General features: G+C 39.5%; 1 protein-coding gene across 1 annotated transcript; it reads right to left on the bottom strand.

Moving 5' to 3' along the window:
* Window positions 1–10,697: 10,697 nt before the first annotated feature.
* On the bottom strand, window positions 10,698–15,131 carry LOC4341310 (T-complex protein 1 subunit epsilon). The gene is made up of 9 exons (XM_015788377.3): window positions 14,780–15,131; window positions 13,946–14,264; window positions 13,096–13,444; window positions 12,699–12,831; window positions 12,576–12,628; window positions 12,312–12,414; window positions 11,708–11,874; window positions 11,522–11,635; window positions 10,698–11,242 (listed from the first exon to the last, which is right to left on the bottom strand). The coding sequence occupies exons 1-9, from the start codon at window positions 14,976–14,978 to the stop codon at window positions 11,072–11,074; spliced, it is 1,608 nt and encodes a 535-aa protein (XP_015643863.1). The 5' UTR covers window positions 14,979–15,131; the 3' UTR covers window positions 10,698–11,071.
* Window positions 15,132–16,835: the final 1,704 nt, after the last annotated feature.

Raw genomic sequence — 16,835 nt, forward strand, 5'->3', positions numbered from 1 at the left:
AAAGCCTCACATGCTAACCATATACTTGTTACAGCATAAAAGTATAAGTGTTACTACATAATAGGTGCATGTTACTACTACCAAAGTAGCTATGTTACTGCACGATAATTGTAGTGTTACTATGTCATTTTTACGAGATGAAGATCGAATATGTGAGCTATAGGTAAATTTTGTACGTGGTTTTGAGCTAGGTCTGATTGATATAGGAGTGTTTTGAACAATTTTATACATTTGGTAAAACCATGTTACTACATGTATATGCCCTTGTTACTGCAAATTACACATTATGTTACTGCATGTGGATGGTTGCCAATATTTGAAAAGCAATATCTCACAAGATATGTATTATTTTTTAAAACCGTTTTCACAATGATGCTATAGTGTTACTGCATGTGGAGGGTTAAACTTCAAAATGCATCTATGTACTTCCCTCCTCAAGAAACCGTTCTTCCTCCCTCTTCTCAAGAAAACCGATCTCCTCCCTTTAATATAGTGTTACTGCATGCATGTATATGACGTTACTGCACTTATGACAGTAATATTGTGGTGAATTACAGTAAAACAGAAATTGAAACAAAAATATATGGGTTCAAAGTCTCAGATGCTAACCATATACTTATTACTGCACAAAAGTAAAAGTGTTACTACACGGCAGATACACATTACCACCTGACAGTTACACATTATCGCATGTTTATGCAGTAACACTATCCAAGAACTACAGTAAAACACTTTGTTACTGTAGAATATATAGAACATTACTCACCTTTGACAATAACATCGTGGTGAAATTATAGTAAATCACGAATAAAAAAATATATGGGTTAAAAGTCTCACATGCTAAATATACTTGTTACTGCACAAAGTGAAAGTGTTACTACATGGCAAGTACATGTTACCACATGTTTATGCAGTAAAACAATCCAAAAATTGTAGTAAGACACATTGTTACTGCAAAACTTTTAGTATTTACTGCATTCTTATAGTAACGTCATGATGGGATTGTAGTAACATATAATAGACAGTAGTAACAAGTAATGCTTTAGTATTACTACTTGTGGAGAGTCAAATTCCAAAAATGCCAAGCTTTGAAGAACAAAATCTCTTAGGTGATAGAAGCCATTCGCTGGCTTTTTTTTTTCCTAAGGAAACCACTATCAAATTATTTGTTGTTTCTATATATTATTGTAATAACACTACCAAGCAATTACGGTAACATCACGATGGAATTATAGTAACGTGCAAGACATGGTGCAGTAAAGTCACAATGAAATTGCAGTAACGTGTGACACAATAGTAACATCAACTCCGTCGAGCTGCATACACAATCTCTTCCGTGCATTATAAAAGAAACCGATCTTCCTAAAAAAATAATCGTCTGAACAAAGCCATGCTTTATAGTGAGGAGAATGCACCAACCCTCCCTTAGAGGATACATGTGAAACTTATAGTTGTTAATACATCTTGCAGTAACGATATGATGTGAATATAGCAACGTAAAACAAACAACAGTAAAACTAATGCTATAGCATTACTACTTGTGGAGATGGAGAGTTAGATTTCAAAAAAAATCAATCTTAGAAATGCAATATCTCTCACATCATATACTACTTTTAAAAACCGTTTGCACCATAATGTTAGAAAAAAAATGCTTATCAAAAGTAGATTCATCATGACTATATTATGACAACATTTTAATATTTTTACTGTAAGTAAGACGTGGTGTTACTGCACGATGAACATCACGTTACTACGTCGTACTGAGACGAGAGCTGAGAAGAGTGGAGGTGGTGGGGAAAGTCTTAGGTGGGTTTAACCGAGGTGGAGGGTGGGTTTTGCCCCTTGGAGGGGGTATAGAATAATTATTCTATACCCGGGTGTAGAATAGTTTATATATATATATATATATATATATATATATATATATATATATATATATATATAAGTTACACCGTTTAGAAGCTAAAAAGCGTGAAGTCATTCCATTCCATTTCATTCGGAGGAAAAAGAACATTAGATATGTGCATTTTTTTTTCATTTGAAAGTTAACACAAATTAACATTTTAAATTCCGAATATATGGATTTTAAACGATGACTACTACCTTTGTTATAAAGTATAGCACCTTTTAATTATGTATTTGAACGAATGCTTGTTTCAATACATAGCCGAAAGTTGCTACCATATATTTTGGGACGGGGAAGTACTAACTGGAACTGGACACACTCCTTTTCTGTATCTTCCATGTCACCCAAATTCTACATGGCAAATCTACGGTATAGACGGTTCAAAGGATGCTCACAGCACACCGTTGCTCATGTTTTGAAATTCTTGTGTTTTCTTCTTTATCAATAGAACTTCGCACTGTCTTATGCGAGTCGTTCAAAAAAATTCTTATGTTAGAATATTTTTTTAACCTCGTTGAAACCTTTTGTTTTGTGGATATTGAGTGTCGTTTTTATTGTTTAAACCTTTTAAATTTAGTTCAAAGAAACTTCCTATACTTATTATAAATCTAAATCTTAATTATAACCGTCAGCCCGTCACAACTTTACGTCTTTACCCCCACAGTATGATGCACTTGTATAATCGAATCACAAGAATTAAGCCAATCAGATGGGGGTGAATGATAGAAACATCAAAAACCAAAACTTTTAGTGGAATTAAAAGTTACCGTTGAAATCTGATGGAGATCAGTCTGATCGACATGTGTTCGCCAGTCTAATTGTGCTGATGTCGTTGGTCTGACCGGTGTTGATGCTCCGGTCCAATCGCCCTTCGAGCTACCGTCGTCATCGTGTCGATCGCCGTCGCCAGTCTAACCACCGAACCGCAATTGGTCCGATCATCGTGAAGCCGTCGGTATGATCGCCGTGCACTCGTCGGTGTCACCGTCATACCCGAGGAAAAACACAAATCAAAGTACTCTTGAAATTAGATCAACTTTATTGCTTCTAAATATGTTTCTAAAGTGCAACAACAACACTCCTTTCTTAAAATTCGACAAAACTCAAAATCTAGACTAAACTCTAATTTTCTCTCAACTCAAATCCCACAAAAATCAATACGGAGAGACCTCAACCCAAAAGGTAACAGCCCAAAAGCTATGAATCCAACATGAATAAGTAGTACTAATCCAGTAGAAAACCTACCTATCCAGACAACTTATCCCTCTAGAATTCAAACTTTAACCTTTCCAAATTTGGACTCCTAAATTTGACTCCGCTTTCGATATACACACATTCCCTCTTGTATATCGTACAAAATCTTCGTAACTACATGTATTGTTCTTTAGCCTAAGCATCTTACATGATCTCCTAATTGTTCGTACATCAACTTCTCCCAAGTAGATTCCCGATCCATCTCAGGCAACGCTCTCCCGAGGCATTAAGACACACCTACACATGAATCAAACAGAAAATCATATCCGAGCATAAGTTAGTTCCCATCTTGACACATTAACACATAAACTGTATTGTACACGAATAAAAATCATCTAGAAGTTATAAACACGAAGTAATCACGATTATACAAAGAAACAACCCAAGTCCGACTCCAAACAGGAGCTAGGTACTGTCGAGTTTGGCTGGTCTGACTATCGCATCAACTCCGGTCTAACCAGCCACCAGTCTAACCAGCTCCGTACAACTAGCAAAACACCATTACAGCAATTATCCACCAAATACTAAAACCAATATAAATCACATGCTTATTGTTCACAAAAAGAAATAAAAATGAAAACATTGATTTCACGGTACTGTACAGTAATAGCGCTACGATAATTTAGACTGCTTTCGTTTCAAACGACAGAAAAGAGAAAGTCTCTCGTTTAGATGTGTGATTTTCTTAAAAAAAATTATATGTGAAAGCTGCTTAATGAAATTGTATTAATCTATTTTATTCAAATTTAAAATAATATGTATAATTAATTATATGCTAATGGTTCACTTTATTTTATGTATTTCTTATTGAAAGTGTCAATTAGGCCTAGAGGGGGGTGAATAGGCTAATTCAAAAATTCAATTAAAAAGCGGAAGCAGTAATTTTCGGATATTTTCGAAATTTTCGGATATATCCGAAAATTTTCGGAGTCAGCACAAATAGCAGAGTAAATCCTAGATCTAGTCGCCTACAACAAGAATATGCTACCACAAACAGCAACTAGACCTATAGCGGCTCAAACAAGCAAAACTAGTGGAGACAGAGGAAGTAAAGTCACCAAAGATGAAGCTCACGAAGTTGTTCCCGAAGTTCGAATCCTTGAGGGGATTCTACTCTCCGTTAAGGAGCTCACTAAGAACCGGGTCTTAGCTAACCCTTTCCTCAAGAGGTTGCACTAAGCACTCCTTCCACTAAGGGTATCTCTTCCCTTTCGGAGGTGAGATCTGTTCTTCACAAATTTCTCCCGGCCAACCACAAGTAGATCGGTGGCTCGGGAGTGACACCTAGCCGCCTAGGAGTCCTCAACCTCCAAGAGTAACAAATGAAGCAATGAACTCCCGGAGATGATGCAAGTGCTCACAAATCTTCACGAAGACAACAACAAGCACTCACACAAACTCGAATCCACAACTCTCACACACACACACCAAATCCGAATCGAATACGGGTGAGAGGGGAAACAAGAAAGCAAGGCTCAAAAGTGAATCTTAACAAAAGCAAGCCAAGGTCACAAAAATATCCAATGTGACCAGCAGCCCTCACAAGTGAGGGGAGGGGGCTATTTATAGCCACAACCCAAATTCTGCCCGCTGTGCACAATAATTGTGATTTTCGGATATTCCGAAAGATTTTTGGACATGTCCGAAAATTCCAGCTCAGCACCAACAACAAAGTCAACGAAAGATTTTTCGGACATTCCGAAAACTTTTCAGACAAGTCAGAAAATTTCCAGTACCAACAACATCGTTCTGGATGTTTCGGAAAAGTCGAAAATATACAGAAGCGAAATTGACTCTACTGAGGATTTTCGGAAAATCCGAAAATCAGTTTCGGACAAGTCCAAAAATATACATAACCACTTTTGCCTTCGCAGTCATTTTCGGAAAGTCCGAAAATCACTTTCGGACATATCCGAAAATTTCCAGAAGCGAAAAACTGGTTCTGTGTGTTTTCGGAAAGTCTGAAAATGAGTTTCAGAAAACTCCAAAAAAATCCAGAACACATCAAACTGAGGAGAAACACTTTTAAAAATTGATTTTGAGCATTTTGATCACTCCTCATATGTCAATGCATCATCCCTCTTAATAGTGTGGCTTTCCTATTAACGCAAGGAAACGAAATAGGTACAAAATACCATTTGCCCATTTGCCGCATCACATCACATCAACATATTCGGCGGGATATGTATTACGCTAACTCATTGAGGACATAACAACCTTCACATTTGCTTAAATAAAAATGTTAGTCATCTCTAATCACATTGTAATTAATCACCAAAATCATTAGGGGCCTAGATGCACTTTCACTTATGTACTAGTGTGGAGGACTCGGCAGGATGAGGTCTTGTGCGAGGGACATTTAATTATTTGCCACTCTTAAGATATGTCAATTAAGGATTTGTCACTCACTGTCTATAACATGTGGACCCTCATGTGTCTATGACATGTGGGTCTAGTGATAAATCCATTATAACCACTCGTAAGAGTGGCAAATAGTTAATGGGAGCCATACGTCCTCCAGCCGCGAATACCCTATTCAACCCCAGCTAGCAGCCATGGACGCAGGCAGGACAAGAGCACAGAGTCGAGCAGCCATGGGCAGAGGGATGTTGCTGGGCTGCATTCCTCGTTCATAGCCCAAGGCCCATTGGGCTTTTGATTGTGTTATTGAATGTTGAGACAGGATAGGTAGCCAAGGTAGAAGAGATGGAACAGAGGAAAACTGATTCATGTATCTCATAGTCAAGGTAGAAGAGATGGAAGAGACGAAAAATGATTCATGTTTCTCAAAGTCACCAGTTGACCACGATATTAAAAGTGATTTTGGGCATGTTCACTTCATTGCAAAAATAAACCTTATCGATTGGCATTGTTAGATTTGGTAGAATAACAAACTAAGAGATTGTTTATTTTTTTCCCAAATCAACCATACCAAATTTTGACACATTTTAGCATTATTAAATTTTGGTAGCATTAGCTTTATTTGATTTGATACCGTTGCAAATTTTTTCTAGAGTTTAAGAGAGGAAGTTTTTAGAGTTGCCAAATTTTGGTACAGTAGTAATGGTTGAAGTGTGTTTAGTATGTGGTTCTACCAAAATTTGGCAATGCGTGACAACAAACTAAACATGCCCTAAACAAGATTTTACCATTGTAGTAATACTTGATGAGGTGGTAAAAGACAATGACACATCATTTGAAGAAAATCCACAGTGACGATCCAATAGAATTTTCTTAATTATTCACCTTGCTGCTTGAATCTTTAGTGAGAGCAATGATGTTTGCCACATAACATCATCTTGTTTATGCTGCAAGTGGCAGAAGCGGGTCCACTATTTTTATTTTTATTTTTATTTTTTTTGAAGGGGCCTATCTTCGGGCATGTTCACTTTGATGCCATTTTCAACCATATCATTTTTTTTTGGTAAAGTTGTCAAAATTTTGGCTATGTTTAGTTTGTTGCCAAATTTTAGTAAGTACATAATATGAAATCTTGCTAAAATTTGGCAACCTTACCAAAATTTTGACAACTTTACCAAAATTTGGCAATGCCAAAACTTGGTAAGGTTGAAAATGGTAGCAAAGTGAACAGGTGTCGGGATACGCGTACGCTACGATAGCATAAATCAAAATTTTTTATCGCGTAAACCAGGAACCATGCAAGTATTAGATCATAGATCGTTACCACTCGACGCGCTGCGCAGCGGAAAAAGGCGCTAAGAAGTCGAAGGAATTCTCGCGAAGTAGCGCGCGTCGATGTAGAGGAAGTAGTCGATCGCACCGGCTCGACCTTCTCCTCCTCGCCGTACTCCCACACCGATCAGCACCGCAAACCAGCGGCGCCTCTACCGGTATCCACACGTACAGGGACGGAACGCCATGTGCAGATGTGCTAGCACCCGCGCACGGCTAGGGTTTTGCTCGGGAAGGGAAGTGACGGCTAGGGTTTCTCACGTGATGCAATACCTCTGCCGGTCACACCCCTCACGAATATATAGGATCCATCACTCGGGCCTCCAAGGCTCGTAGGACTCCTATTCGGATCCCTATCCGAATTAAGCTCATATTGGATCTCCATCCAATCCCCTTATTCCGGCCCATTAAGCGTGCAACCCTATAGATTCATGTACACTCGGCTGTAACCTGAAAACTCCTTTTCGGTCCATGCGTCAACAGCGGCCCCTAGCAGAACGTATTGACCCGCCGGGCATACATAAAGATCATATCGGCTGAACTTCTAGTGTATACTTGTATGTAGGGCTGTCAACGAGCCGAGCTCAAGCGAGTTTGGCTATGTAGGCTTGAGCTTGACATGAACTCGAGCTGAGCTCGAGCCGAGCCTGGATATTGATCGAGCTTGGGAGTGAGCTCGAGTTCGAGCTCGAGCGAGCTTCGAGCCTACTTGAGCTTGACAGCTTGACTTGGTGAAACTCCAAAGAACTTACTCTTGTATAAGAGATATTAATGCAAATTATCGGTAGTCAAAATTAATGAGTGCTACTTATCTTGAATGAAGCCTCTGCAGCTTTTCTCATGAATTCATGGATTTGAAATGTTGCAATTAACAAAAGCTAGCTACTACATCTAATAGGTTAGTAGTACTATTACTAGCAGCCGGATAATTGCTTTATTGAGAAGCATTGATGAGGTCTTGAGACTTTAGCAGGTCAAGCACGATGATAAGTATATGAGCCGAGCTTGGCTTGAGCTTGAGCTTGTCTAGTATTCGAGCCGAGCTCGAATCAAGCCTATAACGAATCAAGCTCGAGCAACTTGCGAGCTCCAAGCTTTTTTGACAGCCCTACTTGTATGAACCTCTTTGCCTCACGATATCGATTAAGCTCAAGGCTAGATATGTGTTATCCTCTAGTAGCTCAATCATTCACTCGAACCTATTGATAGATTATATAACTTCTGATTGACTCCTCAATCAAATTTGGCATGGCCATGCACTTCCATAATCTACAACATCGAGGGGCCTAGAGATATCTCTCCATAGGAGGGGCAAATCCCATCTTGATTATTCATATCCCACTACATGTTTCATAGCATACCCGAAAACTACTTTTATAACTACCCAATTACGGAGTAGCGTTTAGCAGTCCTTAAGTAAGCTACTACACATGTTGAGAACTATGATAATCTCAGGTCTAAGGATTCAACACCAACACTAAATGAGATCACTGATGACACAACACATATGGCTCTTGCAGTGTCTCATGTTATGTCTATCCAACAACATATTCATCAACATGTGTCCACATTATTAATTTGGTATCTCTATACCATGATTCATGAGATATGATCATCAATCAATATATATGCTGATCATCTAAACATATTTGTTTCACATATGATATTTGATCAGGGATCCTTTAAAAATAGCAACACATAACATAAAAGAGTCTCATGAAAGAATCACATATTCATTAACCAATAATGAGTTATCTATTTAAAGGAACAAAGTCGGATAAATATGTAAACATAGTATGTGATACAATCATCTCTATAATTGCCTTTAGAGCATATCACTAACAACATGCCCTTCATCCTTGGGATCCAATGCGTAAGATGGCTCCAACCCAAGCCCACACACTCACCCACACACAGGATCCGTCCATAACCAGTGCATTGCCTGCATTCAACCCTCAGATATCGGATAATATGCAAATGCTATCACGACCCTTTTATTTTGGATATGTTATAAAGTGGTGATCATCTACTTTCTCAGTTTCTATTAGCATGTTTTTTTAAACTGATATTTTAAAAGATCAAATAAATTTATATTTTAATTTGTTTGATAATTAACACTCAATTAACTATATGCTAATCATGTACGTGTGACTAATTTATCTGTTTTCGTGAAGTGAAAGAAAACATATTCCTGAACCTCTTTCACGCTCATGTCACGTTAAGGTACTGCAGAAAAAGGAGTTGTGCTGCGGAACCATACAGGGGAGGTTATTTTTGCTGCTTTTTGTCATGTTGATCGCTGTAGCAGTGCTCTGGAAGCGGAACTCCTCGCCCGTAGGGATGGTCTCGCCCTCGCCCTACAATGTACCCTGCTGCCAATAGTGATTGAGACAGACTGCTTGGCGATGACCCAGCTTATCCGTGATGCAGCAGGTGCTAAATCGGAGCTGGCGTTTTTAATCAGGGAGATTGCTTCTCTCTTGATGGGAAATAGGGATATTAGTTTCAGTAAGTGTCATAGAAGTCAAAATCATATTAGTTACTGTTTAGCTAATAAGGGCTGACAAGATCACACAGTTCTGGCCGGACAATGAGTGTACCTTTGTCTCACAGTTTGCCTGTGAGGAGGTTAATGAGCCTTTTCCCTAAAAAAAAAAAGGTACTGCAGAAAAAACCTGTAAAATCCGATCAATTTTTCGTAATCGATTAGGGCTTGTTTGGTTCTTTACCCTACCAATTCGTTGGTAGTGCTAAAGACTAGGCAAATTTTGGCACTACCAAAATATTGGTAGGATAAAATTATTAGCAATCATTTGGATTGTTACCAATATAAAGCCAAATTCTCATTGTATAAGAAAGAAACTTCTAGAATATGATCAAATAGGATAGAGGCACTTTCAAATATTTGGCTCAATCCAAACTAACACACATACTATTCAATTTGCCTATAAATTGGTAGGGCATATTTTTGGTATCAAACCAAAACGGCCCATAGTTAACATGGTGGTTAACTGTATTATGGAAGACGGAAAAAAATCATTGGCTTATCAAATTCTCTATCAAGTTATGAAAAAGATTCAACAAAAGGCATAAACAAATCAACTATTGGTTTTATGTTAAGCAATACGTACATTAACTCCCAATATAGGAGTAAAAACAAGATGTAATAAAAAAGATCGACGCGGAAAGTTACGATTGAAATAGGATCTAGACAAGAAAAAGCACTTGCCATTCATTAGTTATTAGAAATATTCCAAAAAAACGACTCATAGAATGGCTCAGCTGGTTAGGTTATTTGTGGTAGAATCCGCACTTGCCATTCATTAGAAATATTCCAAAAAAGCGACTCATAGAATGGCTCAGCTGGTTAGGTTATTTGTGTTAGAATCCAGTCGGGTTTAAATTCTATATTTGATACATGTGCTCGCATTTACATTAGTGTTGACTTCATCAATATCAAGATATGTTGGTGCTCATAGTGGGTAGGATGTATGTGTGCAGGTGTTACAAGCATCTACGTTATATTGTGTTCCTAAAAAATCCATTTCCAACATCTATTTAAAATGTCCCCTAAAACCAGATTGTACGTCTCACAATAATCTAAATCTGAAGTAAGACTATTCATAACGCCAACCCATTTTATTTGCCGCCACAGTAAGGGGATGCTAAAACTCAAGCTCTAGATTCTACAATTCACACGTATGGGTAATTTCCTCCTTTTCTTTTTCAGGAGAAAGGAGGTCCTGTTGAAGACAGATTACTTCAGCTGAATGAAAAAGCTCCCAAGGCCCTTCTCTTGCTTGCAGAAAAAAAAAGTTTTAACCGAAAATTGTAAATATTCATATGGCTCAAAATGATCATTAAGAAAAGTAGAGTACATGCGGACGATGCAGAACACAATACGATACTACCACAGCGCGCAACCTATATAGCATCTACGAATCTGAGCAGCACAAGAGCAAATGGTAGCTACTCAAACTTCTAGGCCAGCTTCAAAGGGATTGTGCTATTGTCTCAAGCTATACAAAGTGCGGGCGCGAAAAACAAAGTACCAAAAGTTAAGTTCACACAAACAGATAGCTCATCAAATAGCACAAGCAAGCAAACCCATGGCGTAAATGTTAATCAAAAACCGATCGACAGAAAATGTAGAGCCTACTGGAAGTGCTTGTCGCCAAGGCCCTAGCACAATAAACTCCATAGTCTTCAAAAGCATCATCAATAGTCAGAAGGCGAGATAACATCATCGATCTTGAGAATCATCTTCACCACCTGGGTTGCCAGTAAGATCTGCTGCTGCTTGCCTATCAGTGTTTCAAAAACATTTTGTTCCTTCATGTGGTTTGTCCCAACATCGTTGCAGTCAATGCCACAGTGAGGATTGCTCTCCTGAGGTTTTCAGAAATGTTATGTTATTAAGGATACAAATGGCATCAATACAGTACAAACACTATAACTAGCTCAGAATCATAATATAACATGCATAGAATCAAGCACGTATAGTGTATTGTAGGACCATGCAAAACTAGTGCATTTTATTTAGACTGGTATGCAATTGGCCCATCAACATCGCAATGGCATCGGCAAGAAATGAGATGGTCAAGAACTAAGCTCACATCTGTACTAATAAACAGAACAACGGAAAAAAGTATCACAGAAAACAAATACCTTTACTTGTTGAGATTTTACTGCTGTCAGTGTATCAATAGGAGACAAACCACTGTTTTCGGCCAAGGCTAGTGGAATAGCATCCAACGCATCAGCAAATGACCTGATTGCATACTGCAAATAAAAAAGATAGAATCAGAGGATACATATAGGATGTGTTTGTATAGCTCGCACGCCAGTAATTACCTGTTCAACTCCTGGGTACCGATCTGCAGCAGCTTCAACAGCAACTGAGCAAGATATTTCTGCTGAACCACCACCATACACAATTGAATTATTACGGATAAGATTCCTTGCAACACAAAGAGCATCATGAAGACTTCGCTTGGTCTCCTCAATCATCATTTTGTTGCCTGCAAAGTAGATAGTTTCATCATCGCACAAGCTCCAAGCAAAGGTTATTTTTAAGAAGAGATTATTGATTTTCTACTTGATTGAGATTGAAAAGTAGATGCTGAGCACAACCATGCATTGTGATCCATACTGCTTTGCTGCCTTTTTAAATTTTATCTAAAGTTGTCTCAGATGATGTTGATATTATGATGCAGTTGATATTTAATATCGATTTTACAAACCTACTCCTACCTATGAAGTATGCAAACAAGTACTGTCAAAAATAGTATTTTAGTAAGACCCAGTTGCTATTTTAGTTTATTGCCCTAAACATATGAAATATTTGTGGCATATGTATTTGATACCACATATGGTATAATGTAATGTAGGCTTTAAATGCACAATTACTATATTCAATTATATCAGTCACTCTCCTTTGGCAATTGAAATAACATACCACCACGTATGAAGATAGTTACAGCTCTGGAGTTGGCACACTGTTCAATGTAAAGCATGCGATCTTTTGTTGTTCCAAATGATTTCTCTCTGACTATTCCAGCCTGTATAGGAAAAGTAAGCACAAAAGAAAATATCATAAGACAAGTTCAGAATGGTGCCAACATGAATCCCCATAATGGATAACTTAAACACTTTTCACACCAACAAAGATAAAAAAACACACATATTTCTTGATTCTCATCAGTGGAGAGAGTATGTTTACCTTCCCAAGCTTTTCAGGACTCAACTCTTGGAACCTCGGAACAATCCGCCCTCCTGCAGTCAGTGTTTATATGTTATGCACTGTATGTACAAGTCAATCAAATTCTCATGGAGGTATGGATACCTGTAGCAATGGCAATCAATTCTAATTCAACACCACCAACCCATCTGACAGCTGGCAAATTTCTATGCATCAGCAGATGATTGGCTTCATCATCAAAGCCCCATTGGCAAATAACTAGGGTTGCTCCAACATCCTACAAAATTATAAATATACGTAATTAATTAGCAAGCACACACACAACATGATATGGAGCAAAGTGAAACCCAATACATTCACTTTATGGTAGTTTGGTACTTAGGGAAATATGAAGGGAAAAGATGAGAGTTAACTTGACAAGTCACATCAGGATCAATTAAATAAATGTGCAACCATGAAATATTAACCAAGGAAACAAAAAAAATACAACTATTGAAAAATGTAGAGAATAATGTATGTAAATATGCAACCATGATCCTACCTTGCATTTCTGAACCATTTCATCAAAGTATTTTTGCTCTTGCTCACGCAGCATCTGGAACTTCTCTACAGTATCAATGTCAACCTTATGCTTTGTCTTAGGCTTCGGGGGCTCAAATGGGCAGGTCAGGATGGCAATCTTAGCATCCTCAATCCTCTTTGGCATTTGAGGGTGGCTCATATCTTTGTCGACAATGATTCCATATACTAGCTCAGTATCCTCTAGTTTCCCGCCTACCTTACCTTCCACTTTGATCAAGTCCAAGTTTACATCCTTCCTTTCCAAATCAGCCACAGCAAGGACCGCTTTCACAGCAATCTCAGCAAGAGTCCTCTTACAACGGTTAACACTGCAGAATAAGAGTAAGAAAGATCAACAAGCTGTTATAGTCACTGTGAATCTGACCTAAGAAAGATACTTCTAAAGCTCTAGCATATAAATTTAGAGGCAGATCAAAAAGTCTCCTACAAACACCTTCCATGCTTGAAGTGGAACCACAGGTTTGGTATTGTTATGACAAGTATATTTCTTAGGAGTAGATCTGCTTTGAAGACGGAAATGAGTTCAAGTGGCAGTAATATAGATGCACTACAAATGACAGTGTGAGAATTAGTGGAATCTTTTACTCTTATTATGCCAAGGCAGTTAGGGAAGAAAAAGGGGAAAAGATCCAAGGAAAACCATTGCACTACCTAAAAAAGTGGCAAAGGCATAACAATTCTTTGCAACAGCATACTACTTGGAAAAAAAGGTCAATATACTTAGTTCGAAAAAGAAACAAGAAAAGAAAATCGTGTGGCCTTCTGAACAGTTCAAGACTAGCTAAAATTATATTTATCTTATGACTTACATTTTCGATGACAGGGTTGTCATGCAGGTCTGCACCAGAGGCTCTATATTGGTAGCACTAAACTCAAACTTGTGGGAGATGTGCTCAAGGTGATCAAAAGCTATCCTTGAGGCCAACTCATAACCTTCGGCGATCCTTATGGGGTGAATGCCGCGTTCCAGCAGTTTCTCGGCTTGCTCCAGGAGAGAGCCAGCCATGACCACAACACCAGTGGTACCATCCCCAATCTCGTAGTCTTGACTGCAGGACAGCTCCACCATCAGCTTCGCGATTTGGTTGTCCACATCCATTTGCTCCAGGATCGTTGCGCCATCATTTGCTGACAATTCATAACGTAACATGTTCATTAAGCAACAGAAAATGTTGGAATCTAGATACAATTTGCATCCACGACTGCATAACCAAATCAATGCATAAACCTAGACCCTCAAAATCCAAATTAACACACCAGTCACCACTAGTAATCCCTTGGACCGAGATCAATAGGTAGCTAGAGAAAATGGCAGCCTGGTATTTTTAGCAGAATAAAAAGAACAAAAATGCAAACCGGATCCGACCCTAAACAAATCTGAGTTACAACGTTCGATATAAAAACAAAATTCCGCCATTCGATATAACACACAGGAAACAACTAGATCTCATGATCTCTGCATCGACCGAAAACCCTAATCCACAGATCGCTCTGCGTCATCCCCGGGGCCAACCGATCCATCGGCGAGCGAGCCGCCTCCCACTCCCAGATCTCTGACGAGACAGAGCCGAGAAGGCGCGCAGAAAGCCTTAAAACCTAGAAGAGTAGAAGAGAGAGAGAGAGAGAGAGGTGGATATGATTACTGATGGTGACGTCGCCGTCGGGGGACTGGAGCATCTTGTCCATGCCCTTGGGGCCGAGCGAGGTGCGGAGGATGCGGGCGACGGCCTTGCCGGCGGCGATGTTGGCCTTCTGGGCGTCGAGGCCGCGCAGCCGCGACTTCTTCTCCTGCTCACGCAGGATGATGAAGGGGCGGCCGAACTCGTCGAAGGCCAGCGCCATGGCTGACGCCTCCTCCTCCTTCTCCGGCGATCGGAGGAGACGGCGTGGGGTGGGGTGGGGTGGGGTGGCGGCGCGGGGGGGGGGAGTGGCGGTGGCGGCGCGGGGTGCGAGGGTTTGAGGGTTTTCTGCTGTCTTCTTCTACTGCGCTTCCTCGCGGGCTCGGCTCCACCACCAGAGGCAAAACCCTCTCGCCGACCTGGGCCGGGCCGGGGTCACCCCATTGGAGCACGGTGTGAGTTCGGCCCACTTCTGAGGCTATTTTGAGTGTTGGAATAAATCTATTTTGCCTCCCTCACGCGTCTTGGTCGGTTGCTCCTAGCTGAATCGCATCGCTCGAACCAGGTGTAACGCCTTTCCCATCTTCGAAAACTGGTGCAAATCGTCTCCTTCGATGTACTACAGAACCGGGTATAACGCCTCCATGCCGTTGGCATCTGCAGGCGCTCCGTATCCCCCGCCGTCGTATCTCTGCCGCCGCACCTTAGCCTTCGAGCGCTCCGCCCTCGCCGCCGGTCGTGCCACCCTCACCTCCGCCTCCATGCAGGGCGCACTTGCGCTCCTCCTCCATGGCGAGTGTGTGCGGAAGACGAGATATGAAAGTAAAGTGCATAACTAGTTGTATTATTATTAATCGATAAAAATTAGAAATATCGATTTATTATTTTAGAAAAAAATATTAAGCTATATTTTTTCGTTGATTTGAGAAGTTCAATTATATTTTGATAAATCTCCGTTATCGTATTCGTTCTGTTTTCGTATTTGATAATATTCAATTCATTTTCATATCCAGATTTCTGATTTTGATTTCGAGAAAAATATGAAAACTGAAACAATAACGGTGGTTTTTGTTCGTTTCCGAACCGTTTTGATACCTACTAGCTGAACACTGAACAGCACGAGCTAAGGGCCTGTTTGGCACAGCTCTAGCTCCAGCTCCACCCCTCCTGGAGCTGGAGCTCAGCCAAACAGTTTCAGCTCCTCCAAAACTGGGAGTAGAGTTGGGTGGAGCTCTCTCACAAAATGTACTAGAGTTGTGGAGCTGGGTTTAGGCAGCTCCACAACTCCACTCCAGCCTCAACTCCTGAAGTTATATTTAGGAGTTGGAGCTATACCAAACAGGCCCTAAGATTCTAGTACAGGTTCAGCTCTCAATTCTCATTCTCTCAAGGCTATCCATTTGTCGTCTATTGTCTGACTATCCTTCACTATCGCACGAGAAGCATCAAGCGTGAAATATCTAGATTGTTCTCCATCTGTGGACTAGTATTGTACTTTTTCAAAAAAAAAAAAATTGTACGTCGATGGCTCACATTCATTCTTCTTGTTTTGTTTTTTCTCAACTTGATGGTCTATATTTTGTTGCCTATGTGAACCAATGAAGTGTTTTGAAATCATTTTGCTTTCACTATATGCTAATTTGTATTAGTATTTTTTTTGGATAATTTCAATAGGCAACAACCGTTTCCCCCCTATTTCTCCCATATGGCGAGTAGTAGAAGAATTACAGTGTAAAATGTGAAAATTATACTTTTAAGTATGTGAAATCTACTACTCCTATGTAAATACATGTTAAAAAAATCAAACTGATTTTGATTAAAAAATATGGCTTCATAAATAAAAAAATGTTAAGCGAATAGGGTGCCCAGTAAAATACTTACTTCCGATTTACTAGAGTTGAATGATCTATAGTTAGATTTGTGAGCGAGTAACTTGCACCCAAATGACGTAACCGGAGGCGATTGAGAATAAGTTAGTTTACATGGTGTTTGTTATTAGATGTTATCTTTTCATAGACTAGCATAATGCTCGTACATTGTAACAGGATTCTAGATAACGTTCATTGACATAAGTTAAAAT

The sequence above is a fragment of the Oryza sativa genome, chromosome 6 (genome assembly GCF_034140825.1).
Source record: "Oryza sativa Japonica Group chromosome 6, ASM3414082v1".
Classification (NCBI taxonomy): Eukaryota; Viridiplantae; Streptophyta; class Magnoliopsida; order Poales; family Poaceae; genus Oryza; species Oryza sativa.

Bases quoted from the DNA above. Each gene is read 5' to 3' on its own strand.
- LOC4341310 (XM_015788377.3), bottom strand. From the start codon at position 14,978: ATGGCGCTGGCCTTCGACGAGTTCGGCCGCCCCTTCATCATCCTGCGT. The intron at 12,415-12,575 runs GTAAACATACTC...TTTCCTATACAG, and splicing joins GTCCTGAAAAGCTTGGGAAG to GCTGGAATAGTCAGAGAGAA. The intron at 11,636-11,707 runs GTAATTACTGGC...TTTTATTTGCAG, and splicing joins GGTACCCAGGAGTTGAACAG to TATGCAATCAGGTCATTTGC.